The sequence below is a fragment of the Pezoporus occidentalis genome, unplaced genomic scaffold, assembly GCF_034315485.1.
Source record: "Pezoporus occidentalis ecotype Australia unplaced genomic scaffold, CSIRO_AGI_Poc_V1 ctg22, whole genome shotgun sequence".
NCBI classification, from domain to species: domain Eukaryota; kingdom Metazoa; phylum Chordata; class Aves; order Psittaciformes; family Psittacidae; genus Pezoporus; species Pezoporus occidentalis.
Window position 1 is genome coordinate 222,465 of NW_026914072.1, and position 27,324 is coordinate 249,788.

The following is a 27,324-nucleotide window of genomic DNA, read 5'->3' on the forward strand; positions in this document are numbered from 1 at the left end:
TTGACAAAATATCAGATGCAAATAATGTGTGTGGGATGTGATGCAAAATATTGAACATTTGTTCCTGTGTCTGTTAGCTGTTTGTGTATTATTACATAACCAGTGACCCACACATGTGGCATGCTAAGTATTTTATTATTTAGAATACTAATCCTAAAGTTCCATCAAAAGTAAGGAGTTTTACAGAAAATACTTGTATGTTAGATAGGAAAGAGTAATTACTAATATAATATTCCGATAGCAACCCTTCAAAATGTAAATTCAGTTCATCCTGTCACCTATTATGTGGGCCTTTTGATACTCAACAGAGAGATGGGCAATCGATCTTACCCCTTTATACAAAGCCTCTGATAATTCTCTTTTCTACAGTGGGAATGTTATGATACACAGTATGGAAACAGTAACACAACACACCAGAGGGAGCACATGTTTACTTCAGCCCCAACTGGATGGGCTCCTTTTTCTGAAATATTTTCACAGAATATGAAGATGGATCCCTTTGTACAAAGAATTCTTCCCAAGCAAATTCTCTGTCCCTAATTTTCTACTTCTGCTGCCACAACTCAAACACACTGACAAACCCCATAGCTTATGCTTTGCTAACTTCTCTGCATTTTCTCGAAGTCTCTGTTTGAATCTTCATTTTGTATAAAAGAGACCCCCAGGGGCACTGCAAATTGCAAACCTTGTATCTTCACACCAAGAGCCTATGCCTATGATTCCTTTGTATATACCTTATATAAACACCACAAATATAAAAAAAAATCTCATTTAAGCTTTTATTTAGGTATTTTTAAGTTAAGTTGCTCCAGTCCATTTTCCATCAATACAGACACTAAAAATTGAGATCAACATTTAAGGCAACATTAGCATCCATGCCAAGCTCAATATGCAAACCTTACCACTTAAGCACCACAGCATCCAAGAATTGTCACAAGTCCCTTACCTCTATCACACATTCCCTTTCCGTTTTAACTATGCTATCCCACATGTCACTCAGTAATTCAATTTAGATGCATATTCTCAAGTAAGACTTTGTCACTTTTTATATTTTATTTCTTATGAACTAGATAAGTTTTGCATAAGGTGATATAAATGAGTGAGATACATTCCAGGGTGAAACTATGCAGTTGATTTATGTTGTGATACCAAATAGGATTAAAAAAAAGTTTAAAAATTAACATCATTATTCAGTAACTTAGTATGAATATTATATGTATTTAGCCTTTTAGTAAAGGCTATACATTGGGACTTGTTAGAATGGTAATTTTGCTTTAAATTCTGATTTCTTTAGTCTTTAGTGTTACTGTTGACAAATGTTTGAGTTAAGGATGCTCAAGTGCAACTCTTATGTAAGAATACTTACAAGTATACAAAAGACCACATAGTTTTTAATACACCTGCTATTCTTAACACAGAGTAAATAAGGATTTGTCTTGTGCCTGTGGAAATACTTCAATATGTGGGTCTTGCTTTTTTCTCTTTTACAGTAAAAGGAAAGGTTTTACTTTTCCTTAAGAAGTGTATTTATTACAAGATGGTTAGCATACATATATCACATAACATACAAGATTTAAAATTAACTAGTTACAAAATAAGGAGTGGTATGTATATTTTCATATAACTGAAGAACAGGATCAGTATTTTACAAAGTACATATAAAAGTACTTCATATACAAAGAAAAATACAAATGTGCAAACACCATTGTCACAGGTGGAAATCTGTCAATTGAAAAATGCTAGAAAAATCCTTCATATTTTTGTCTTGAAATTGTAAATGCATTAAAACCAGCTGCATTTCCTATTGTGTGGTGAGAAGTTTGTGTTCCTTTCTGACAAAATACATTAGTTATAAAAACACCCAAACAAACCCACAAACAATTTAGTAACTGAAAAATCTTATAGGTATAGTCAGTTTGGTTAGGCTGACAGTAAATTACAAGCAGAACATCTGGAAAAATGAGAAAATAGTGAATCGTATATACAAAACTTTTGTAAGATTAGTGTGCTATTTAAAATATGAACATTTTAAAATAAAAACAATGGCTTAATTACCTACATACTCTACTCAATGCCACCACTATCTGCAGATTGTAAAATTTCTACTATCTTGGGGCTATTAAAAATGTTTTGCCAGGATTCTAAGTTGAACAAACACAATTTTATCAAATGTAAAAATCTATAAACAGTCTTCCAATTCATGTGCAAAAATGTTTAAAAAGTATCAAATCATGACACATCAAACCTGATTATGTACATATTTAATATCTGTAATTTTGTTAACGAGCTAATATTGTTCTGCTATAAATAACTTAGCTCTGTCCTGCAAAATGTCTGCATTTTAAAGATTTCAGTGCAAGTGCTTGCTTCATTGTTTAGTGCATTATTACATTTGTCATTTTGTATTTTACAGTGAGCAGAACAGCATATAAGTTAACATATACAACTCACACATAAGAGAGCTTTCTTCTACTAAATTCCTAGTTTGTTTTCCATTTCTCCTGGATAGTGTCAGCCAGTTTTATTTCATTTATACCATTGCAAATAGAATCTAAAAAGAAAAGTGCTATGATCTTCAGATAATCCCTAGAATTTGAAATAGAGCAACCACATTGCAGAAGCGCTCAATAAAGCACAACATTAGAGAATGACCTGCACACTGATAAGACACTTGGAAGTCTGGTATCAGGCAATTTCACTTTTTGGTCTTTAAAAGTATCAACTGTCTATAAAAACTGGCAACCTGATATATACGTCACTGGACTTTCAGGCTTCATTTATTTATTTATTTAAAGGAACTGTAGATACGTTCCCTCTTATGCATGACTAGCTTGGAAATAAGAACATTTTGCTTGAAAATATAAATAAAGTGTAAGTTCACTTCCTGTTGGAGGGAAAATTTCTACAATTTCCTCTGGACAGGATTCTTAATGGAAGAGCTCTGAAATGATAAAACCATGATTAGGTGATAGTGCAAATACAGACCACTTTTATAGCTAGGAATTGTACTGAAGAAAGTGGAAATTCAGGATAAATGGATGATTATTTTTCAAAGTCCTCCCTGCAGAAAAAAAAATAGCAGTTACAGTGGTTATAATTATTGAATAGGAAGGGAATTTTAGCATATTATGAATTTTTATGGCTGAAATGCAAGGAAGGCTGTCTGTCAGTAACAGTTCAGAACTTAGCTTCTTACAGGAAGAGATGCTTTAAACGTGTCTTTATCATGGAACATATTTCCTTTCTAAGCATCTGAAATGCAACTCTGGATCCTATCCATCCACTGTTGAGCGCTCTGTGCATCTTGGGCGCAAAAATTATATACACGTTTATTTGTCTTCAACTGCAAAGGAAAAATAAGAACATGAAAATAGGCAACACATAAAATAGAAAATGAAACTTGCATACTTTAAGCTGTAATATTCAATGCACTAATTGGGTCTGAATGTACCATTTTTTTTTAACTACTGCTATTGAGAGAGCCAGATTCTAGCCGCGCAAAAATTTTTTGTCTTGAGTTGGCACGACTGCTCCTTCCTAGCTCATGCCTCCCAGCAGGATGGAAAGTAGTAGAAGGTTCAATACACCAAGTAAAGAAACTTTCACATAAATATAAGTAAAATCCAGAAATACTTACATCAAAAAAAGCTTTTTCACTTGCATGTTTTGGGGCTCCAATTGTTGGAGAAGCAGGAATCACAGTTTCTACTTCTGCAAGGTCTATGTGTCCCTTACAGCTTGTATCCTCACCAGAATCATAGTATCGCAGCTAGACCACAAGCAAAAAAAAAGGCCAAATATGCTACTTAGATGGACATTTCACTTCTGTTTTCCTAGATACAACATGGAATGGTAAGGTTGAGAGGCACAAGTGTTATTAGGACCCAAGGACATCAGACATGGGAAATTTCTAAGACAAAACTGAGAACAGATAAGTCTCCACCTTGTGCTCTTGTGCAGACATAGAGTTGGGGAAGGAGCATTTTGTTACCAGATTTTCAGAGAAGAGAAGCTTCAAATATTCCTGCATTGTGTCTGGTCAGAGGACGTGTGAAGGTTGAAAGTGGAACATAGTCTTTAGGATTCAGCATTCTTTATCAGTTTTTCTAACAGAAACCACCTAATCACTGTTCATTACTTTGAAACGAATACAAAAGCTTTACTTTACCAAGGAATTAACAAAACAATTACTCTCTACATTTCAAGGATTAAAAATGATCAGAAAAAATTTAATTTTAGATAATTACAAACTGCACAGAAACCTCACATTTTGCTATACTGCACTTAGCAGTTTGAAAGAAGCTTGCCTTTTTTTTCTCTCCTTGCAAAGATACTTTGGTATGAATGTTAACCCCTCTGCAAACTGGGTTCCAATGTGCAAACAAGTTCCAAAAGAGAAAATCTCTTACTTAAAGAAAAGTGAGGAAAAAAAAAAAAATCCCAGAAATCAAAGCAAAATAATGAAGCAACCTTCACAGCAAGGTCAAACAACAGAATTCCAGCTAAGACTGACCTGTATTAATCCTACAACTATGAAACTCAGGAGGATATTTGATTATACAAAAATTTTACATGTATTTTTCTCTTCTGCAAAATGGAATTGTTTTTTCTGTATACCCAGAGTATACATATCTTTTTGTTTGCAAGGAAAAATGCTAATGGCAAAGTGCTTGAGGAACAAAGAGGCTGCAAAATACACACTGAGCTTACAGTAACTACTACTGTTTCAATATGAATGCCTGAACGAAACTTGCTATCAGTTACCTTATTAGCTCCCAGCATCCCAATTGCACTCAGAAAGAGCTTTTAGTTCTTTTGGTTAAATTAAAGAATAAATTATGCTTACCACTTAATTTCTCAATGACATTCTAGAGTTAACAGTGCTCAGTGCTTTAAAAAAACTGATTGTATTGCTTGTGTACCTTAATGCCCAGAAAATGTCCTCAGGCACTACCCGGCTTTTTTTCTCCTGAGGTATGAGGCAGGCAAAAAATGTTTGTACCCAAACAATAATGCATGACTTCCAGTCTAAAAAGTCTTTTATGATTATATGCTAAACATTTACTACTGTTTAAAACAAACCAAACCAAACCCCAAAATAGTAAGAAAACCTCTGTCCATTCAGAACGGTGTATCTGCTATGAGATACACAAGATAAACACAGATATATGGTCTATAATGATGTAACAAACATACTGCATAAATACACATCTAAAAAAATCATTATTAGCATTTGTAAACTCAATCTATACAAACTTAGTCAATGAAAAAGCAGCAAACTAGTCATAAACAAGTCCAATATCTGAAAAAGTTTTACCTGGTGTTTTGTCACATCCAGCACAAACCAGCGAGGTTTCCAACCTTTTAGTAAAGCTCCTCTTTTGTATAGCGTACCTTCAAAAGATCTGAAAGGTACAGAAAACACAGAAGGCTTGATTCTATAATATGAATATTAATGATACATAAAAGCCCCCAAATGACTACATACATACTGAAACACTTCTTTTACTGCAGTAAACCAAATTTGTTTTAAACCAGTAGTTTAGTTATTGGTAACTGTGATATACTGATAAACACTGTTTCAGTACTTTGGATGCATTAAATGTGCAGCTACAATTTGCTTGTGCATATAAAGTGGAAGACTGAAAGCTACTGCTAGGAGAAAGAGGCCCACCCATCAAGATAACAGAAAAACAAAACCACTATGAAGGAATAAAGCATTCTGTGCATATGAAAATGTAATTTTTTTTTCCTTAAACAGAGACTTGTACCTGTCTAATAAAAAGTGCATAAACACTCTATGATTATTCTGTTTACCTATTTTCATCATTCTTTGATGTGAAATGATTGTATAGTGTAGTTGTTCTTCTGTCTACTCCATTAGAGGGAGAGATACTCTGTTCCTCACCCAGCCCACTGCCAGGTATTTCCAACAAAGACCTCTTTTGATAGGAATGTAGATTAGCTGACATCATTCCTGAGGAGCCAGAAGGATCTCTTCGGAGCTAAATAATATGAAAATAAAAGAAGAAAGGTAACACAATGTGTCTTGCATTGTGAGACTGTCTCAACTTTACACTGATAATACATGGTACAACACAAGTTGTGAATTACTATGAGACCAAAAAAATCTTCATACTATGAGTCAGTACTGCCTCAGAAAAGAAGTCAGAGGGATGGTAATTCAATGCATTTCTTAAGCATAACAGTTCACATGGTGTGAAAAATCCGTATTTCAAAAAAGCCTTCCATACTCCAGTGACAAAATCTTGAACAAGGTCTCCCTTGATTTCTCAGAAGGATCCAGAATTAGTCAAGACATTTGGATACAATAAATTTCCCTACTTTCATAGAGAAGGAAGGAAAAAGACAGGAAGGGAAAGAAAGGAGAGAGATATGAAAGGCAAAAAGAGCGCAGTTTCCAAGAGCTACTTTACAGATCCAATACAAATTATTTTTATAGAATCTCAATAACCTGGAGGAAGAGGCATCCTAAGTTTGGTCTTAATCTAATGACAGCATCCTAGAGATAGAGTTCTTTGTTAGCCATTGCATTTATCTGAGAATCCTTAAATAACAGCTAGGACAGGAGACTGATATCAGGTATATTTATACTTGCATTTTCTATTCTGCTTCCAATTCAATAAAAACCCCCTCTGCTTTGCTAGATTTTTTTTTTTTTTCATCTTGACTTTATCTAGGGTATAAAGTGAGCTTTAATGACTGACAGACATAAAGCAGATTCCTTTTCTGAGAGGAAAGGATAAATAATAAAGTAGTCCTGTGGACTAAACATTACATGAAAGCTGGCAAATCTGAACAAGCACATGAAGCTGAAGACTTAAGGTACAGTCTTCAGCTGGCAACTCATTGTGCCAAATTTATAGGAAAAGCTCACAAAAGCAGTATCATTCTTCCTAGTGAAAGTAGATTAAAAAAAAAAATCAGCCTTTGACTTAGAAAATATCTATATTGTTAGCGATTGTTTTTACCACAGTCAAGAACTGGAAACACAAGCATGAACGAAGAACTGGAAACACAAGCATGAACGCTTCTGACCTTTACTAGAATCTACAGTTCCAAAATTCCATTTAGACATGGAAATATCTTTACTTATTTCTGAAACTGTTATGTCCTTTTGGCTAATTTTAGGAAATTAGTTTTTTTTTGCACTTCAAGAATCTTTTCGATATATAAAGTCATATGCTCATGCTTATTTTGTCTGTGTATCCTAATCTACTCTGGTAAAGCCATTAGGTAAATAGCACAAGCATAAATGTTTTTCTACATACAGAAACACAAAGTCAGTGTAGTGGGTTAGAACAACATTTCTGAAAGCAGTATTTTACTCCAAGAAATACAGTGATTTTGTTAGTGCCCCAGGTAGCCTATATAGCAGGAATGGAATGCTCTGTTGAATGAGCTCTTTTACTACTTACATTGTCTTGCCTGGTATCATCTTTTAGACTTATTTTGACTCTTTCCCACAGAAACTGCCACCTTTCTGGGCTCTGATTTAATTTACTTTCCAACTTTTCAATTTCCTGAAACAAATAACAAGAGTTTTCTGATAACAGAATCACTTCTTGCAATCACTTTTGTACAACCATTTTCTAGTCAATATTTTTCACGGGTAATTTTTAGGCTGTGTTGACTAGTAAAGCAGAAAAACTTCTGTCAAACTAGCTATACACTGAAATCTACCAGACTCAGGTGTCGAAAGCAACCAAATACAGCATCAGCCACAAAGTTGTTCTTGCATGTCACAGGCTGGAGGAGCCATTATGCTCTCAGTTCTCTGCCAGTTCTGAACACACAAAATTCAACACCAATTGCCATAATAGAAACATGACAATGTTAAGGATAGGCTATATTTTTATAAAAATATTTACAAAGAACAAATTCTGTGCTGTGACACCAACATTATACAATGCCAATATTAACATTTACCCTGGTTGATAAAATGTGATACAAAGCTGCAATAAAAGAAGGAAATGAAACAGAAAGATTTATTCAGTTTGGATACCAAACTGAAACAACATGTTCTTGTAGTGGAACTTGGGAATATGACCTATGTCGATAACCTCCAGTTAGGGTTATTTCCTGTTAATAAGACAGTGCATGCCAAGTGAAAAGAGGCAATTTCATTAGTTTATGTTTACTTCTGAACAGTCATCAATACATTTGTCATTACTTTGATACGTGGTCCATATTCCTCACCATGCTCCCTTTCTATATTTTTACTTTCAATAACTATATTAAATATGAACCTTAATGAAATCAAATTAAAACTTCAATTTTGAAATCCAATTAAGTATTGATAGAACCAAAGCCTGCCATATGAGAGAGAATTCTCATGCTATATAAAAACTAACTAAAACCCAGGGCATTTATTTTCAAAGGAGAGACAGTAAGTCTCTGTCTTTATTTACTTCTACCACACCAAGTGATTTAAGCCGATTTCATGATACTCTCCAACTCCTAATGGTCTTCTAGAATGACAGTTTCTTCGGGCTATTGTTATTGATTGAAAGACTTACAGAAAATTACTATATTTGACCAGAAAAATCTTGATATCTGAATTGAAAATAAAAAAGCCAATATTGAACAAAACATTTCTACAAACTCTTCCCTGCTGAAAGTAAGTTAGGAAATGCATAAGTAAAATTAAATATAAGAAATCTGTCTTATCAGCAAGACTCAAATCAGAAGTTTTAAATACTGAAGATAGCTGAAAGCCATATATACATTAAATATTCTGGGATTCTCTTCCCACCAAGAAATAAAACCAGAATAGTTTTGTTTGGAGTATCTTCATAGGTAGATACAAAATAAGGAGTGCTGAACACAAGCCAGACTAAAGGCTTCTCTAGATTACTTGTTCCTCTTTCAAAGTGCTGAGTGTAAAATGTTTCCTGATGAGATACAAATGACTGAATCAATTTAACACAGACTTTTTATGTAAAAGGCTTTCCAAATTGCAGTAAAAGGATACAAACTCTTTTGTGCTGAAAGTTAGTCAGGTTTTAATCTGATCATTCTTTGTGCCCTAGTCTTGACTTCTGAGTCTTTCTCTGCAGAATCTGGAAGTAAATGAAACTTGTTACTTAGCAACTGGGTCACATTCCTTCTTTTTTTGGCTCTACAAGGAGTAGCGCTTCCAGAACTTAAAATGAAAACCTTTCAACAATCTCCTACATATAAATTGAAAAGTTTGGAATACATTCTCCTTTAATAAACCCCATGTAAAAAAAACTTACATGTCAATAAATCATTAAGATTTACTCTTGTTCCTTCAGTTCTAAATTTTACTGAAAATGTCAGGTTTTTTTTTCTTCCACATATGCAATGGACTATGAATAGCTGCATTTCCTTAAGAGAAAAATGCCTTAAATTTATCTTTCTGGCTCATTCCCTGTTGCCTAAACTTATGGGAACAGAAGTCAATACATATAAAAAGAAAGGCTGTAGCAAATACAATCTGTGGATGTATGAGTATCGATTTCCTGAAATTGGTTAATACAAATGATTAGCATTACTGTGCCTTTCAGAAGATGCATCTGCTAAGTAATCTGCTTTGTAATATCTCAATGGTACAGACAGGAGTTAACTTTGGAGACATTCCAGAACTGCGGACACCGATCACCTCCTTTGATACCACAATGTGTTTGTGCACACAAACCAATCTAGATAAAGTCCTTCACTAGTCATCTCTTTTGACTGTGACAGAGCACCCTGTTTTGTGAGCCCTTCCTTGTCAGTATATATAACTCCTGGGCTAGAAGGCTTCCAAGACTTTGACCACAAATGGAAAGATACTTGAACGTGTATCCAGTGACTAATTACTGCCTTTGTCAAGCATTCAGACTTGCGAGCGCAACACATTGTACATGACTGCTTGTTCAGTATTTGGAATAAACTTCATGGTTGAAGGTCCATTTTGATGGACCAGACTTTCTGGCACATAACTGCAAGCTCACACTCTGAAGCACTATTTTTATTGTTTTGCTGGTTATTCATTGACCCCTTATATAGCCGTAGTTCTTTACAGTGTATATTTACAGCAGAGTTAATTTGGATGACTGGCATCTTTTGAGTTTGCCAACCTCTTGCTGAGCAATCACCATCTAATGTTAAGTGATGTAACTGCTTATTTGGAATAACAGAATGTGTAGGTTCACCTCTCACAATTCTTAAAAGTACTGGAATCTGTATGAATTACGAAGACTGAATACCTTTTAGGAATGCCAGCAAATTAGCAGGAAACAGTGGAGATGTGTCTGCCCTCCAGGATTTGACTTGTATTTTCACTAAAATACCGGTAGATTACTACCTCTAATACAACTGGCAAGCAGGCGTATATCACAGAATGGTTAGGGCTGGAAGTGACCTCTGGAGGTCATCTGGTCAAGCTCCCCTGCTGAAGCAGGGCCATCTAGAGCCAGTTGCCAGGACTGTCCACAGATGGCTTCTAAGTATCTCCAGTGATAGAGATACTCAACCTCTCAGGGCAACCTGTGCCAGTGTTCAGCCATCCTCACAGTGAAAAAGTGTGTCCTGATGGTTTAGATGGAACCTCCTGTGCTTCAGTTTGCACCCACTGCCTCTGGTCTTGTCACTGGGTACCACTGAAAAGAGTTTTACTCTGTCTTCTTTACACATTCTATTCAGATATCTATATACATTGATAAGATTATCCTGAGTCTTCTCTTCTGCAGGCTGAACAGTCCCAGCTCTCTCAGGCCTTCCTCATTGAAGAGATGTTCCAATCCCCTAATCGTCTTTGTGGCCATTTGCTGGACTCTCTCCAGTAGCACCATCTTGTTCTTTTACCAAGGAGTCCAGAATAGGGCATAATACTACACGTTTGGCTTTAGCAGGGCTGGCTAAAGGAAAAGGATCACTTCCCTCAACCTGCAGGCAATACTCCTAATCCATCCCAGAATACCACTAGCCATCGCACCTGCAAGGACATGTTGTTGGCTCATGATCAGCTTGCTGTTCCCCAGAACAGCCAGTCCCTTTCTGCAAAGATGGTTTCCACCTGGGTGCCCCCAGTGTACACTGGTGCATGGGGCTGCTCCTCCCCAGCCACAGGACTCTGCACTTTCCTTTGTTGAACATCACTTAGATAAGTTAGCTCATTTATAATGTATCACAACATACTCATGTCAAAGGATCATTTGAAGAGCTAGTCTTCATGGGAAACATTTAAACCAGAAAGTTACCCTGTACTGAAGACATGGCTCTTGGATGTACTACCCTGTAGTGTTGTCTTACTGAATTTTTCAAGTAATGAAAGCAAGTGCTTAGGGGGAAAAAAAAATAAAATGTTTTTTTGGCAAAATCTACCTTTTTTAAATGGAAAAATTCTGCTAAAACTATTTGTAACTAATCTCTGAAAGAAAATAAAGGCATAGGTATGCTGTTTCATAGTTACCTTTCATTTTCTTTAAAAATGGTTATGTAGCTACTTTTAACATCAGTACCTTCTTTCTGATTTCTATTATGCAGAAAGGCCACCAGAAAATGGTCTTAAAGGGGAGCACCTCTGTCTGGATCTGCTTTTGAACATTTTGTCTCCAAGGTACACTTTTGAGAATGTAAGATTTGAACAACCTAGCTCATATTTCTGTCTCTGATGTGGTAGAAGTGAATTGAGAAGCTTTATACAGAAATCTGTATTTTACAATGCATTTTATCACCAGCAAACTTTAAAAGGCTTCATTTAGGACTAAATTAACGAAATGTGCTAACTGGTCAAATTCCTAAAACTCAGAAACAAGGATTTATGGAAACAAGAGAACCATCACACATTTGTTTAAAGGTGAACTGTTATGCACCAAAAACACATTAGAACATTTACTGCTAAAGAATTACACCTTTTGCTCTTCATAGAAGAGCACCACATTCTACCAAGGAAAATTCTCAATTAAGACACTCATTAACTTCTCCGCTTCAGCTTTAGGTCCTGAAGAGCACTATCTAGTTTTCAACTGAAAAATATCTTTAGAACAAACAAATTTGGGCTTCTCATTATAAACTAAGGGAGAATCAATCTTCCCTAGTAATTTACAATTGCTAAATATGGTTTCAGTTCAAACATTTTTTGGATACCAACACATTCTCAATAGATTTATGATTCAAGAGAGGTCTTTCTCCTACATCAGCAATAGCCCTAAATTAACAGCTTGTTTTAAAAGAAAGTTCACTTTGCTTTTTGAACTTACAAGAATATTTTTGTAACCTTTATACAACCTCTTCAAAGTTTTCCAAATGTTCCTCTCCATCACTATCTTTTATTACTATAATCTAATTCACAAACAACATTTAAACTCTATAAAACCTGACCTACATATCTTTAGAATATTATAGGTCCGATTTCCCTGTTATATGGCAGTTTCTCACAGCTGTGGATATGGATAGTTTGGCATTTACGCCAGGAAGAAACGCAGAAGAACACTGTTGCTCTATTCCTGTTTTACTTCTGGCCTCTAGTTACCTGATATGAAAGCTCTCTGGCTTTTTTTTTGCTAAGGAATTCCTGATACGACCCCTGCTGAGAGACAGCTTGCTCTTTGCATTTGTGAAGTTGTAAGCTCTGAGAAGTTCTGGCTATCTTATTCTGAGTCAAGGGGAGTTTTACAAGTGATTAATTTATTTTTGTTTAACGGGGCATTGTTCCTGTGTTTGATCAATTATGACTGGAATGAATGAAAGAAAAGAATTTTCAGGAATGTGCCAGAATAAAGTTAACTCTCTAGCAAAAGCAAGTCTATCCTCAAGGACTCAAATCCATTCAGAAGCTTCCTGCCTTAAAACTTTGCTAAATATCATCTTTGCTGCAGAGTAGTTTGGGGACCCACAGCATACCCCGATTTTCCAAGCATTGGGAGTATTAGCCTCTGTAATCCTAGCTTTAATAGAAGGTAAATTCTGCAAATAGATTTCAAAGTGAAAAACTGTATATAGTGACCTGTATCTGAATATGCAGGCGGCTTGAAACAATAGCTCCAGGAAGGGAATAATGCCTTTGTCATTTTCCCACACTATCAGTTAAGATACTAATATAAATATTAGGACTGTTAATTAATTATAATCAACCAATAAATATTTAAGAAAATACAGATATTAAATCAACTACAATAATTATCATGATAATAGGATTCTTTTTAATCTTCTAATGAAGAAACAACAAAACCTAAGCAGTTTACATAAGCTGAAACAAGAAAAAGCCAATATCACACATATATTTCAAGTTTTTATTACCATATATGGCATATATGACCAAAATAGTCTAAAGAATCTAAGTTTACATTTCGGTCCTAACGAACATGAATAAATTGAGATCAACCATGGAAAGCTATCTGAGAAATTTGGGCCAAGATGTTCAGTTTATGTTTGTGTATCTGCCTCCCCCTTGTTAAAATCAACTAGTGTCACATTTTGTTATCTGTCTGGAAATCTATGTCTTAGTCATTTTACTACACACCTACTCTAAACTGAGTAGAAAGAGGAAAAGAAAGCTAGATTCCACATGTGCTCAAGTTAAAATAACAGTTCTTGTATTTCCTATAAAAGGCAACCTAAAAATGTATTATACTATGTACCTTATTATATAAAAAAGACAGAATCCATGACTGTCTTTCTCATAGTTACTAACTACTGTTAAAGTGTACTCCCAGAAAAGTGTTCATTCAGAACAACATCAGCTTTGCAAGAAGTCCGACTAATTCCCAGACCAACCATCACTTCTCAATATCACCCAGTTAGTTTTACTAAACACCTGTTTTCACATCTATCATGATCCTTTTAATAACAGTATATCTATAAGGCATTAACTTAAAAAGTAAATGTTAATTTCATGAGCATAAAAGAACTTACTGGTCTGTGTAATGCATGTACTTACATTTAAAAGGCTGCTGATGGCATCAGGCTGTATTTTTTTAACATCATCATAACATGGCCATACTATTTTCCTCTTAGTTTGAGAGAATGAACCATCCGATTGGTCAGTTTCCTCTGAAACATTGCATTTGGCAGTTACCATGCTCCAATCATAGGAAGGACCTGTAGCCAAAATCTCTTCCACATAATAATCCCACTTTTTGAGGCTGGACATATTTACATTTGGTTTCAGTGCCTATTTGAAAGAAAGTTTTGTTATAATGACAGAAAGTCTTTGAGCTTCAGACTCACAATACAATGCTTACATTTTTCTAGATCATTCTAAACTGAACAGTATATTGGACTTGGTCAGTTGTGCTGCAGTTTGGTAATTTCCACTTGGCTCGGTCAGATCAAAACCTAAAAGTAATACTAGTTTTGGGAATATATTGCTCATATTTATCCTTCTGCTAAATCAAGTGCCTACCAAGAACTCTAATTCAGCGTATGTCACTGGTACCTTCACAGTCTTTGTGCCTCCTGTTAAAGATACAAAAGGTAATTGACAGCAGTCACCCTTCAGTTTTTCTCAGCAGAAAATCTAAGACTCTACCATGAGAGAAAGGACACAGGCTATCTAACATAGGTGGACATGCTACTTGGAAAAACCACAGTAATAAGTAGGCAGCCAGAGACTGCAGATTTTTCAGAATAGTTTAAAACAGAGTACTTCGTATTAAATACTCTGTTGTTGTTGTTTGGTTTTTTCCTTTTAAAAAAATAAAATAAGATTTTCAGTTTGCATGCACCTTACCTGAAGGGTGTTACTACCTCAGGTGAACAGACAAGATTAAAGTCTGAAGAATGATGCTTAGTCATAATGACTATTTCTGCTATTATGCCTAATTCTGCTACCATGTTAGCATTTCATATGAGGAAAAAGTTTCTAACACTATAAAAATATCAAAACCCACTCCTGATTGCTTACTAATCAGGCTATGCTTACAGCAAAATGTATAGAACATACAGTGAACAGGCAATCATTCAAGCTCCAAATTCATAACAGTGAGGGTTCTACAGAAAAGATAAATGTTTCTCTAAAACAAAGATATCTGCAGCACTTTCTATTCACTGAATACCACCCTCTTTGTTTTCTCCCTCCTTCCTCTTGCACTACCACTTTATCAGGTAAGTATAACTGCATGTGCATGTGGTGTGTGGGGGGGGGTTGAAGGGAGCAGCACCTTTGACTGCAATAAAGATCTGATGCAGACTCAAAGTATCTTAAAGGAAATAATTATTTCTACTTTTTTTAAATGAGATCAGTTTATATAGCAGATTTGAGCGCAAGGTGCTATGTGTGCTAAAATACAATGTGGTGAAACAACTTGAGGAAAAAAGAAAACCAAGAAACACCAACAAAAATATTAGTTGTGCCCTAGCCTCTGAGACAGTGGAGACTCTTATGTCATTATGTTTTCTGGTCACCAGCAGTGGACAGACATGCAAACAATGCTTTATCAGGGTGAAGCTCACTGCCAAAGCAGCAGAGAACAGCACAGGAATAAACATGTGGGGCAGTGGATGGCAGGAACATCTTAAAAACAGCCTTGCACCCCGAGCTACAGTAAAAACAGACCCTTTTCTTGCAGTTCCTGAGATATCTTGACTGCTTCCCTGGCTACTGCACAATTCTGTAATGGCAAGTGTATTGTGAATTCTATATAATTATTCAAGACACAGTCAAATCTAGTGGACATATATGAGACAGTGATATAGATAGTGATTCAATCAGATCATTATGAAATGTATCTCATTATCACTCTAAACTCATTTCCCCATGATTATAGCTTACAGCATGTAATTTTTTTAACAGTCTGCATAAACTTTAAGATAATTTTTATAATCATTCATATAATTAAATGAAATGAAAGACAGATCCTCATTTACTTCCGCAAGATGCATAAATACATATTCCAGAATGTGGCTCTTTAAATGACATTTCCATAACTAAGCCTGTGAGACACTGATCCAATCAACAAATGTGGGTCTGGGTCAACTGTCCATCAAATGCTTAATTCAGCTGAGAACAATTAAGATAGCAAAATGTACTCACGGGATCACTCAGAATAACAAACCACCTGTTTGTTTTTTAAAAAATCGTACCTCTATTTCAGCAGGGGCATAGAGGTAATTGAAGAAAATAGGGCTCCTTTTGTGCATCTTTTCAATACATTCCCAAATACAAACTCCTTTTTTGGCATGTTTATCTCCTTTATCTTCAAATAATGTCCCTAGAGAAAGAAACAATGGCAACAAGGGTAGCTTTATTATAATAAGTAACAAACACTAAAGCACAGACAAAAGGAATTTCACATAATAAATCTACTATCAAATGCCACTGCAACAAGAGATTGTATCTGATGAAATAACTTCTGTGGTTTGCAGCTGCAACTATTCAGTAGTATTATATTACAAACCTGTTCTGAAATCTACAGAAATACTTGTGTGTATTTATGAATTCCCGTTTCTTCTTGCAGCTATGCTGACTTAGCAGGCCACTAAGCCCTGCTAACTGATTCTGCCCCACACTACCTGAGGTGACTACCCATTACAGTCTGCTGCACCAGCTGCATCACTTACCTGCAAGTAACTCATTTCCCTAAAATTATTTACTTGCTGACTCATTTCAGGGAAAACAAATTAGGTTAGTGTAAACACATCAGCCATATATTTGTGCTATCCAAAATTACTTTGAAAGGACATACATATTATCCAAAATCTACTGGAACAGGATTTTATATTGCATTAAATGGTATTTGAAAGCAAATTACCCTTAAATAAACTAATACCTCCTCCCACCTAACCCTTCTCTGTCCTTGTAGAACCATCTAACAATCCAAGTTGGAAGGAATCACAAAAGTCATTGATTCCAACTTCTTGCTTTTGTTCAAATGGAGGCATATAATGGAAATTAACTTTTTTGTTAAAATAAAATGGTTGCTCCACCTGTTCCACAGTTTCTACAGTTCTTAAGAGAAGCATTCAAATTGTATGCCATGAGAACCACCCCATGAAGCAGTGCAATTCAGAGCACGTAAGCGTTTTGCTCAGTGAACAAATTCCAAGAAAAGCCTCAGCTGTGGTTGTGTGGTCTTATTAAAAGGGCACTTAGAGTAGATAAGACTTTGGAATCAGTAAGGTTGCATATGACAGATGCAGTAAAAGGAAATACAAAAGAAGAGAAACACTGAAAGAACACAAGAGAAAGAAGTGAGAGATAACAGATGGGAAAGCTTTCCTCTCCTGAAACCTCATGCACCCGCTGAAGATTCCTAAGGACTTTTTTTCTGTTAAAATAAGGTATTTAATAGAGGAAACTGAATCATGTGGATAAATTGCTAAAAGACCCAGAGGCATGACACTAATTTCTTCTACTTTCCTTTAGTCAAATCAATAGCATGGTTCAGGAATCAAATTCAGAGAATTCTACATGTTCTTCCCCCTAATTTTGATTTATGTTCCTCAAATGGAATTCATTACATCATCACCATGCAATTACTGGACTATCTCAAACTAGGCAAATTTGTAGACCAAATATTGACAATAAAAACCCTGACAACTACGAAACCAATATGCAATAAATAAACATCACACATACCATGTTCTAGTCTTTCGTAATCTGAATCCAGAAGAAAAGTTTTAAATCGATTTGATACGTGATGAAAAGCCAGAAACTTCAGATAATATTGATTGAATTCAAATTCTGTTGGGTACTGGTTATGAATCTAAAAAAAAAAAGTAGAAAAAAAAGGAAAAAAAAGAAGGAAAAAAAGAGGATATTGAGATATAATACAAAGGGATGTGTAAAAATAACGATGTGCAATATGACAGCAACATAAATCCCTTGTGAATGCTGACAATAAATACATCCGTACTGTAGACACCATAACCAACTAAGCTGAAGTTAAGTATAGCTGGTTTCTCTCCAATAACTGCTTATTGCTGTTTCAGTTAATTCACTGATTTTAAGGGATATACTCAAAATTTACATGTAAGTTAGAAGCAATGTGTCATACTTGACAATTTCAACACATACTACCTAGAAAGGTAAGTCTACAGGGATGGGGTATCTTTGAAAATTACAACTGCATCATCTTTTAAAATGCTTAATCGCCATATGATATGAACTATTACAACCTGAGTAAACCAACAGGTGCTTCTAATATTATGATTAGAGAAAATCATTATTTTTGAATTCTTTTTTCAAATCTACATGCTCCAATTAACTTAAATATCTCCTAAATATATTTAAGAATCTTACACTACTATCGGCCAGTTTTCCAATCCCATTAGATATCAATATGTACTTAGTTTAAGTAAGAAATATTGCACTCCAAAATCTCCTGTGCTAGTAACCATTAAGAGGGTATTCCTGCAAATACCGGAATAACTGACTACATCTACCATGGGAGTAGCACCCTCACCTCCCTTTACATGGGGTGCTGTAACAGAGCTGCATATTGAGGTTAAAAGAAGTCAGTTCTAGAAAATCATTGCACTTCAATTATATGCAATAAATTACCACATAGGTACAGAAGAAAAATAAGAAAAGCTTCCTGCAGTGACATCACATGCATAAACTCGGTTGTCTTGGAAACAGAGAATCTGCCAGATGCTTCTATGGTGAAAGAATGATTTTGAATTAATAATTCAGCTGACACCTGGAGATATTGGCATAAACAATGACTTTTTACATGATGATGCAGTTCTAATTCAGGAATTACTGCTTCATTTGTTTTCTCTGAATCTTTAGTTTAACTCATGACATTTAATGCACATACTAGTTCTCTGGTGACTTTCCTACTGAACATAGCATGTTGAGACTATAATGGGTAAAAATATTTTGAAAGGACCAAATGTTTATTTCTGGTGAATGGGTGATTTTAAAACACTTGATCGTAATACATTACACTTCAGGGTCAAGCTGCAATCTAATCGGATTCTATAGTTGTCTAATAAGTTGCACAGAAATCGATGAAACTTTACAGAAATGTTCAAGTATAAATCTTCAGTAAAGTTATTTTTCACAGTAAATTCCTATGAAACTTTATCCATTCATTTTATCCCAAAAGTCTTCCCTAGAGTTTACAACCATACTGTTAGAATTTGGTATGTAAATACTATGCCATTGTGAGCTAAGAATCTAACATTTGTAAGTCCATTTCTAGAAAAAATTACTCAGAGCTGTACTCTAAATAGGCTTGTAAGTCATTTAGCTTAAAGATTTTTTTCTAACAGACAAGTCTATATTATATATATTACACTGATTATGCAGTAAATCTGTGTACCCGTGTGCTTTCTTGGCTGAACATAACACTGGCTGAAAAGATTATAACCCCTAGACAGCCCTATCTTCCCTCATGAGAAGTTATTGCCTCCTTCAGATTGATGTGCTGAACTGCTTCTAAATTGACACCCATCAAAATAAGATAGCCTTTCCTACCAGTATTTTTCTACTATTTTGATAGGAAATGGCAGGCAGGTTCACGTGAACACCTTTGCTAACAGACTGGAAGGGTAGTATCTCCACCAGCGAAGAAGTGACAAATAGCTCCAGATGGCCTGTGGGAGGCAATCCTTCTGCTAACAGAGCTGCACCCAGGGCAGGTGGTCACAGCTTAAAACCAAACACCAGAAAATACAGAACTTCCTGTAAAATTTATCTGTTAATAACTGTTATACTTTATATTAAAGGATATAGAGAAGAGTCAGCTACCTAGTGACATGCATTAAAGCTGCTGAGATGAATTGCCACAGCAACTTTCTTCTATTTCTTTGACACATTCACATCTATAGTAGAATAATTTAGGCATCTTGCATTTTGAGACAAAATCACACCTGACATTTGTTAACAAAAAGGATTTATCCCACTCTACATTTCATCCTAACTTTTTAAGACAAGATGTTTATAATCTATTATTCCATGTTTTTAGAACTCCAGGTTGTGTTAAACATGACTTAGAGAAAAATCAAATATTTTGCCTTGAAGAAAACATGGTACATTTGTTGCATGACAACAAACCAAAATCCTGACCTCTGGACTGGAGAAAAAATTACTCTACAGGTATGCGTGGATAATTTCCTTGCTTTTCTTTACGCCATCTTTCTGAGATTTATTACAGTAAAACTGGAGCAAAGTGTTTCTAGGGTGAGAAACAGGATATAGGCTACATCTACATAAGCAAGTAATTTGGAACAAAAGGAGTAAACAGACTGAAGCAGCTGGTGCTGAGGTCCCTGCAGCTCCATTACATATTTGTTGTTTTACTTCGGACCAGATTTAGTTCGGTTGAGTTGTGACCCCATTGTACATTGATGACCCCAATAGTTTTAAGCTAGGTGATGAATCATCTTTTAAGAGATGGTGAATATTTAGTACATACCAGAAGCAGAACCTTGGGGTTAAATGCTTCTAAGAAAAATGTAGTACACATGCACCAAAAGGACATCAACATATGGTAAGGAGAGATGCTGGAGGGATTTACTTCAAAATTACACTACTGCTTGAAATCATACATAGGTTTTCTCCTTTCTACTAATGCACAGACTTATTCAATAAGTTCATTAAAGCTTGGAGAAGACATCTTACAGCAGACAGAATACAGCACCAGACAAATGATTTACACACAGAACTGAATGAACCACCAAGCAGATGGGTTTCAGTACTGGCAGACATGGCTATTCTGTCCTGTTGCGGTCACTGCACCAAGAATTTGTTTTTTCTACTCCAGAAAAGGAGCAATAACCTTAAGCTGTTGGAAGGATTAGTTAGTGTGACAATTGGGCAGATTAACTTGTTTGAATTAAAAAATGCAGTACTGATTATCTTTGGAGAAATCTCTCCATTTAAAATAAAAACCTCAGGAAGACAGCCATTGAGAAATAGATTGATGAAACAGATATGACACATACTTCTACCGTTTTCTAGTGGGGAAAGCTATAGAAATCAAACCAAATTCCAAGAATAGGATTATTAACTTGCAAGACAGCAATAATGATGGTTGCTCGTATTTAATGTCTGCAAAGCATTTATACTTACTGGCTTGAGATAAAAAAAAGGACAGACTTCAGAATTAACTTGAAATGAGTGTAATATTCTTAATTGTCCTGGGTTCAGCAGTAGCAGCCATTTTTCTCCCTCCTAGTAGCTGGTGCAGTGAGTGAGTGAAGGGCTGTGTGGTCTCGGAGTTACAAGCTGGGCTTAAAACAGGACATCAACCTAACTTCTTCATAAACAATGTAACTGCTGGTGTTCACCTTCTCTTGAACATGCAGTATATATAAAAACAAGAACATCTCAGCCCCACCCCCCCCGGTTTATAGGTTGTTTTTTTCCCGAACTGATGGAGTATAAGGCCTCTTCAAAACTCATTGTCAAGCACAAGGAATTAAAAACTGTCTAGTCACTGCGCTGACAGTCAGTCAATTTCTTCTTTTGAATAAAGGTGCCCCAGGCTGCCAAAAGGCATTCTTAAGCTTAAAAAACTTCTATTTGAAACCTGCATAAATGACCTTAGAAGATCTGTAATGCCAACCATTCCTTTTGGTCTGTTTTGTGTGGCTGGATCAGCCCCCTCTAGGCAACCATTCCAGCTCTTTATGAGGTGAAATTCATTCACTTCAATAAAATCCAGAGAAGGAGGTTGCTAGTCTTCTCTCAAACCACCAGCTATAACATCTGAAATAGAGGCATCTATGCACTTATTTGTTAATTCTTCTTGTAAACTAAAACTAGAGATTGACTTACCTGATGCACACAGTCCAAGAACTGTAAGAAGACAGGAGCAAATCCACTACCCTGACAATTCAGAGTCAGACTACTACGTTGACTGAATTTATGACCAAAAGAGAGCCACTCTTTTTCCACCAGCATTCGAAAACCTTCAAGAGTCCTATAGAAAGGATCGCTGAGTAACTGCACCAGAGACACTACCTAGATAACAAGACAGGATATACTGTGTAAAAAGTGACAGAAGTTAGGAAAACACTTCAGTCAATTAATATAAATATTCTATAAGCTGTTCATAGTTCAAGGAAACAGAGGCCTTCATATAACTCAATTACAAGTATTTTACCAAATATATTACGTAGTTTTATAAAACAAACCAAATCATACTTCACATGAAAAAGCTTCAAATAAATTGAGATTTTACAATACTGTAAAAGTCAAACCTGATCAACTATAGACTTTGGAAGTCATTATAATGCTTACCACATTTAAAATACATTTGAAATAAAACCACTTTTGTTAATAAAACAGCATAATAAACATTTATAAAATAGTATTGGTTACCTCAGCAACAAAAGTGTTAAAGAATTGGTCCTGAAGGTGACACTAGAGTTTCTGCAGTGTTGCCATGCTATGGTGCTCACTAGCCAATTTCAGCCTGTTTTTACACACAGCATTTAAGGAGACTAAAATGTAGCACCAACTTCTTTCACTTCCAGCTGTTTATGTCCACATCTCTATTCTTCATTTTTTGACAATGATTCCAATAATTATGTTAACATTCTTTTGTGGGTTTGCCTGCTATCAGGGTGTTGGCTGCACACAAAGTTTTTATTTACTAGAATTACTGATATCTGTGTTTATCTTCTGAAATATGACATAACTACATGTACACAATGCATCCATTAAACAAAGCAGCAGGTCTTCATTCACCTAATTTATAGTTTGATTCAGAAAGTTATCTGTTGGGCTGATCTGTTCTTGCAGCAGGTGTTACAGTCTCTTTGGCACAAATTTAGTTTTCTCTCTGTGTGTGATCTCCTAACTTCATTTATGGAAAACAAACAGCAAGAGAAAGAATTCCTCTCCTTCCCTCCTATGCTGAAAGTGAACTATGTTTACAAAGATAAATGAAAAGCTGTGAGAACTTTCAGCTTTCATTCGCATATATGGTCAGGTGCAGGAATGAAGATTTTATATCTAAGCCTTAGAGCTGTAATTCCATCAGGACCTATGGGACAAACTCATTTTAAGAAACTGTTTTATAATGTAAATGCAAATGAGTACAAGAATTCGTGTTTTCTAGTTTTTTCCCTGCTGCCACAACACAAATTGATTAATGTTATAGCCAAATTATCAGCCACTATTGTTTGGTGTTTTTTTTCTTAATATTTAGCTATTTCAAGGTTTTAATAGAAGCTTACTTGTGCAGTAATATCCCAGCCATCCTCCAAACAAACCATAACAGAAGAACCATTTTCAAGGAGCTCAGAGATGACGACACCCAACTGCATTATCCTGTGAAGCTATAAAGTATCAAAAATGAGTAACATACTCAAGTATAACTTTCTAGATATTATCAATATAATATTTTCATATTTAATATTAAATATGTATTCCAAAATCTACATATGGTGGAGAGAAATGCACTGATGCAACAGATTAGAAAGCTATAAAATGTAGCAGTCTCAGGATTTTAATCTAAACTACAACAAAACTGAGAAGAAATCTGAAGATAAGAACTTAAGCTATTAAAACCAATGAGTACTGTAACAAAATAGCTGTCATAAAAAGGAGAATAGGAACAACACACTTGACAGATTTATTGTAGCGAAATTCCATCCTGGTCTTAACACTAAAATAACTTCCTGTGAAATATTAAGGTTCCACAAAGTCACTAAGTACTTTAATGGGAGAACCCATGTAAGATATTTACAAGACAGTATCTCTAATGCTCAATCCCATGGAGGTCTGCAATGAAATTCGTAACAGTAACAGAGAGAATGACACCCCCCCCCCCTTTCAAACTTGAAAACAAACACAGAAAAATGCTATTTCTATAATCTGGAAATAGTTCAGGTAGATTAAACAGTGTTTCTTATATTTGTGTAGACTGGCTAAAACATATGGAAAGAGCACAAACTATTTGCATTTAGTATTCATTATGTAATGATACTAAAATTCCTCGAGCAGATGGGGTAGTTTATTCCTCTGGGAAGGATTATTGACTTGAAAGAGATTGATTCAAACATGATAGGTATAAGCAGGTTAAAAAAAAATTAAGTGAATTTGGGCAATTTGATTTTACTATGAGACTATACATTATTATTACTACAATGAAAATATTTGTTATGTTTGTACTATTTTTGTCATGCCGTGATAGCATTCTTGGTAAACATCATAACAGACCGTACATCGGCAATTCAGGCTTTTACAGCAGAATGAAACTGCTCTTTGCAGAGCACTGAATACAATTCAACCAATAGCAGAAGTAAGAAAGCTGAAAGCCTGGAAGAAGGGAGAAAGCAGTACAGGAAACCAAAGAAAAAAAAATGCAAGAGATGTCTAAGGTCATTTATGCAAGGAAAAAAGAAAGTTTGGAAAGTACAGAAGGCACAGGAAAGTGAGTCAGGGAGAACAATATTAAAAAAACCCAATCCTATGAATATTAAGATGGTAATTGTGATGGAAACCACTTCACTCCTCTGAACATTCATATAGCTATTGCTTAGAAAATAAAAGAAACTAATTTTCCTGCAATTTTTAATAGGAAAAGACCAAAATGAGCACCACTTTTAAAACAGAGTGGCTTGTTTATTGTTCCATACTTTCAGGCAGGTGAATAGAATAAACACTGTTTTTTGCAACCTTAATACAGAAACTGATATGCAATCTGATTATACAGATTCAGTATATAAAAATGCAAAATAACATCTGTATCATTTGTATAAGGAAAATAGGGCAGAACTTTAAATTTCTTCTTATGAATTCACACCCTTATAAACAAATATTTAGCCTGTAAGTGCCAAAGTCAATACTTGTGTAACTTCTATTGTCCAGGAGAGGAAAGCTTACCACAATAAAACCACATTTCCAAAATGACAGATCTATGTACTTTCACAGGAATAGTAGAAAATGTATCAAATTAGTCATAAATTTACTTTATTACTTAAGTCACATATGACATGATTTAAATCATAGAAATGTGGTTTAAATGAATACAGCTAATGTGTTACATTATGATCTAGTCCTAAGCAAAAAGAGATTCACTATTACCTTTCCTCCAAAATACACCAGAAGAGACTAATTTGAATGTTATAAACTCCCCTTGATCTCTGTGCTCTTATAGTCCTGGTTTTGGCTGGAATAGAGTTAATTTTCTTCCTAGTAGCTGGTACAGTTTTGCTGTGTTTTTGCTTTAGTCTGAGAACAGTGCTGATAACACACCAATGCTTTAGTTGTTGCTCAGTAGCACGTACCCTGGTCAAGGACTTTTCAGTCTGTCATCCTCTGCTAGCGAGGAGAGGCACAAGAAGTCAGGAGGAAGCAGAGACAGGACACCTGACCCAAACTAGCCAAAGGGGTATTCCATACCACAGCATGTCATGCCCAATATGTAAACTGGGGGGAGTCACTCAGAAGGGACTGATCACTGCTCAGGTCAGGCTGGGTATTGGTTGGTGGGTGGTGAGCAATTGTATTGTTCATCACTGCTGTTTATCATTTTCCCTTCCCCTTTTGGCTTTTATATTCTCTCCCCTTGCTATTTTCCTTGTCATCATCACTATTAGTATCATGATATTGCATTTTAGGTATTAAACTTTTATCTCAACCCGTGGGTTTTACATTTCTTTGATTCTCCTCCCCATCCCACTTGGGAGGGGGGAAAGACGTGGGTGAGCGAGTGACTGTGGTATTGAGTTACCGCCTGGGTTTAAATGGTGACATAGGGACATGTTTATTTCATCAAAGTGATATTCATTTACCTACATTTATCAGCTTGCTCAACTACTCTGTGAATGAAAATGTCATGATGATGGAGTCAAGTTTTCATGCTTTTCATGCTTCTCCCCTTCCTGAAGAATATGGTGGCCAGACACAGCAATGACCAATGCTTGTGCTCTCTATGGAGTGATCACACCTCAAGGGAAGAAATTAAGCCTGTCTTTGCACTGTGTAGCACGTTTCAACCAGGAGTACCTTTTTTAATGCATAATTAGTGAAATGATTGTGTTACATACTATTTCCTCCTTAAGTAAGCAGCACAGGAGTCTATTCTGATTTCTATGATTAATTGCATTTAAGAAGAATATTCCAAACATAACATAAAACTGCTCAGAACATTCACTATAATTGAAACAGTTTTAGATATGCAAAGAGCTGACTGTCCCACATTCTTCGTAATTTGCATCCTGCAGTTACTTCCATCCCTGTTTTTGTTTGGTTAATCTTTGTGTAAGGGAATATGGGACATGGATATAAAGGAACAGATACAGAGAAAACAGATTAACACACAAAGAATCCCCTCTCTCCTGCAAACACTTTGCCATACCCCAACAACAGATAAGAGATGCTAGTTTATTTGCTAAGTACTTGTGCATATGGAAAATCAGAATGAGAACACTTATGAAGAGCAGTATGTCAGTTTTAAAATCAAAAGGTTCATTTATTGTTCCATACTTTTTTTTTTAAATTTTTAAAATATATAAGAAAAAGCAGTGAAAACCAAGACCATAAATTTATATAGACAGAAAAAACGGTCACCTCTACTTGTGTATGTGTTCCATGCTATAAGCCATAAATTATGCCATAAAAAGTGCCTCCCACATTTGTACATGTTATGATTGCATTAAAATAATAATGCTTGTGGAATGACAGAACTGATAATATGCAAAACAGTTACAATGAACAAAGAAGAACAGCTGGTTAGAACACAATAGTTCTCTGTCAGGAGAGCCTGAAATTTATTTTGTGTAAGCAGAACCGCACGCATATAGATTGTTAGAGGTATCTGTCATATAAATTACCTGTGGGAACCACTCTGACTCCCCAAGTGCTTTAAGGAATGTTGCCTCAGAATCTGTAGGAATAGTGCTGGGAACACAAGCTCTCATCAGCTTTTTAAAGCTTGCCTTTGTCTGTCGGATGTCACTGAATTCAACAGGAACAAATTCGCAATTCAAAGCAAAATCAAGTTTGAATCCCTGTATGAAAAGGACATCAGCAGATGCAATTTAAAAGGGAAGCATATTTTTCACTGACAGTCCCACTAAATCTCAACATCTTGTATGCTTTATTGCTAAATATTTCAATTCCTAATTAAAAAACTGTTTAGTTAAACACCTTCCCAGGATAATAAAAATCCTTACACCACTTGTGAAATATACCATAATAAGGTACTATCAGGGAATACCTGATATAATTTCCAAGAAGTATGTGAGGTTTTCCTAGCAGATTTCTTCCTAATTTGCTTTACTTACTGCATTTACAAAATGGGAAATAAGAGGAGGACTGAATTAAAAGATCAAGTTAGCTAACTGAAAAAACACCCCAAAAAACTCTCAAACTACAATGAAAAGGAAAACTACATTATTAGGCAAAACAATTCTCATATAAGAAGCACCACTGAAGATCTTTACAGCCAA

The 27,324-nt window shown here is 35.4% G+C and overlaps 1 protein-coding gene across 8 annotated transcripts in view; it reads right to left on the minus strand.

The window, feature by feature from the left end:
* Positions 1-765: 765 nt before the first annotated feature.
* Positions 766-27,324, minus strand: part of SBF2 (SET binding factor 2) — a 260,675-nt gene continuing 234,116 nt past the window's right edge. For 7 of the 8 annotated variants that reach the window (XM_062620140.1, XM_062620144.1, XM_062620137.1 and 4 more), the window contains 11 exons: positions 26,707-26,883; positions 23,104-23,205; positions 21,698-21,883; positions 17,549-17,675; positions 16,054-16,181; positions 13,910-14,143; positions 7,440-7,544; positions 5,818-6,005; positions 5,318-5,405; positions 3,638-3,769; positions 766-3,343 (listed from right to left, as the gene is read on the minus strand). In XM_062620140.1, coding sequence (XP_062476124.1) covers positions 3,245-3,343; positions 3,638-3,769; positions 5,318-5,405; positions 5,818-6,005; positions 7,440-7,544; positions 13,910-14,143; positions 16,054-16,181; positions 17,549-17,675; positions 21,698-21,883; positions 23,104-23,205; positions 26,707-26,883 — 1,566 coding nt within the window. In that variant the 3' untranslated portion in view covers positions 766-3,244. The remainder of the gene's footprint in view (positions 3,344-3,637; positions 3,770-5,317; positions 5,406-5,817; positions 6,006-7,439; positions 7,545-13,909; positions 14,144-16,053; positions 16,182-17,548; positions 17,676-21,697; positions 21,884-23,103; positions 23,206-26,706; positions 26,884-27,324) is intronic. The other variant, XM_062620136.1, reaches the window with a different exon arrangement.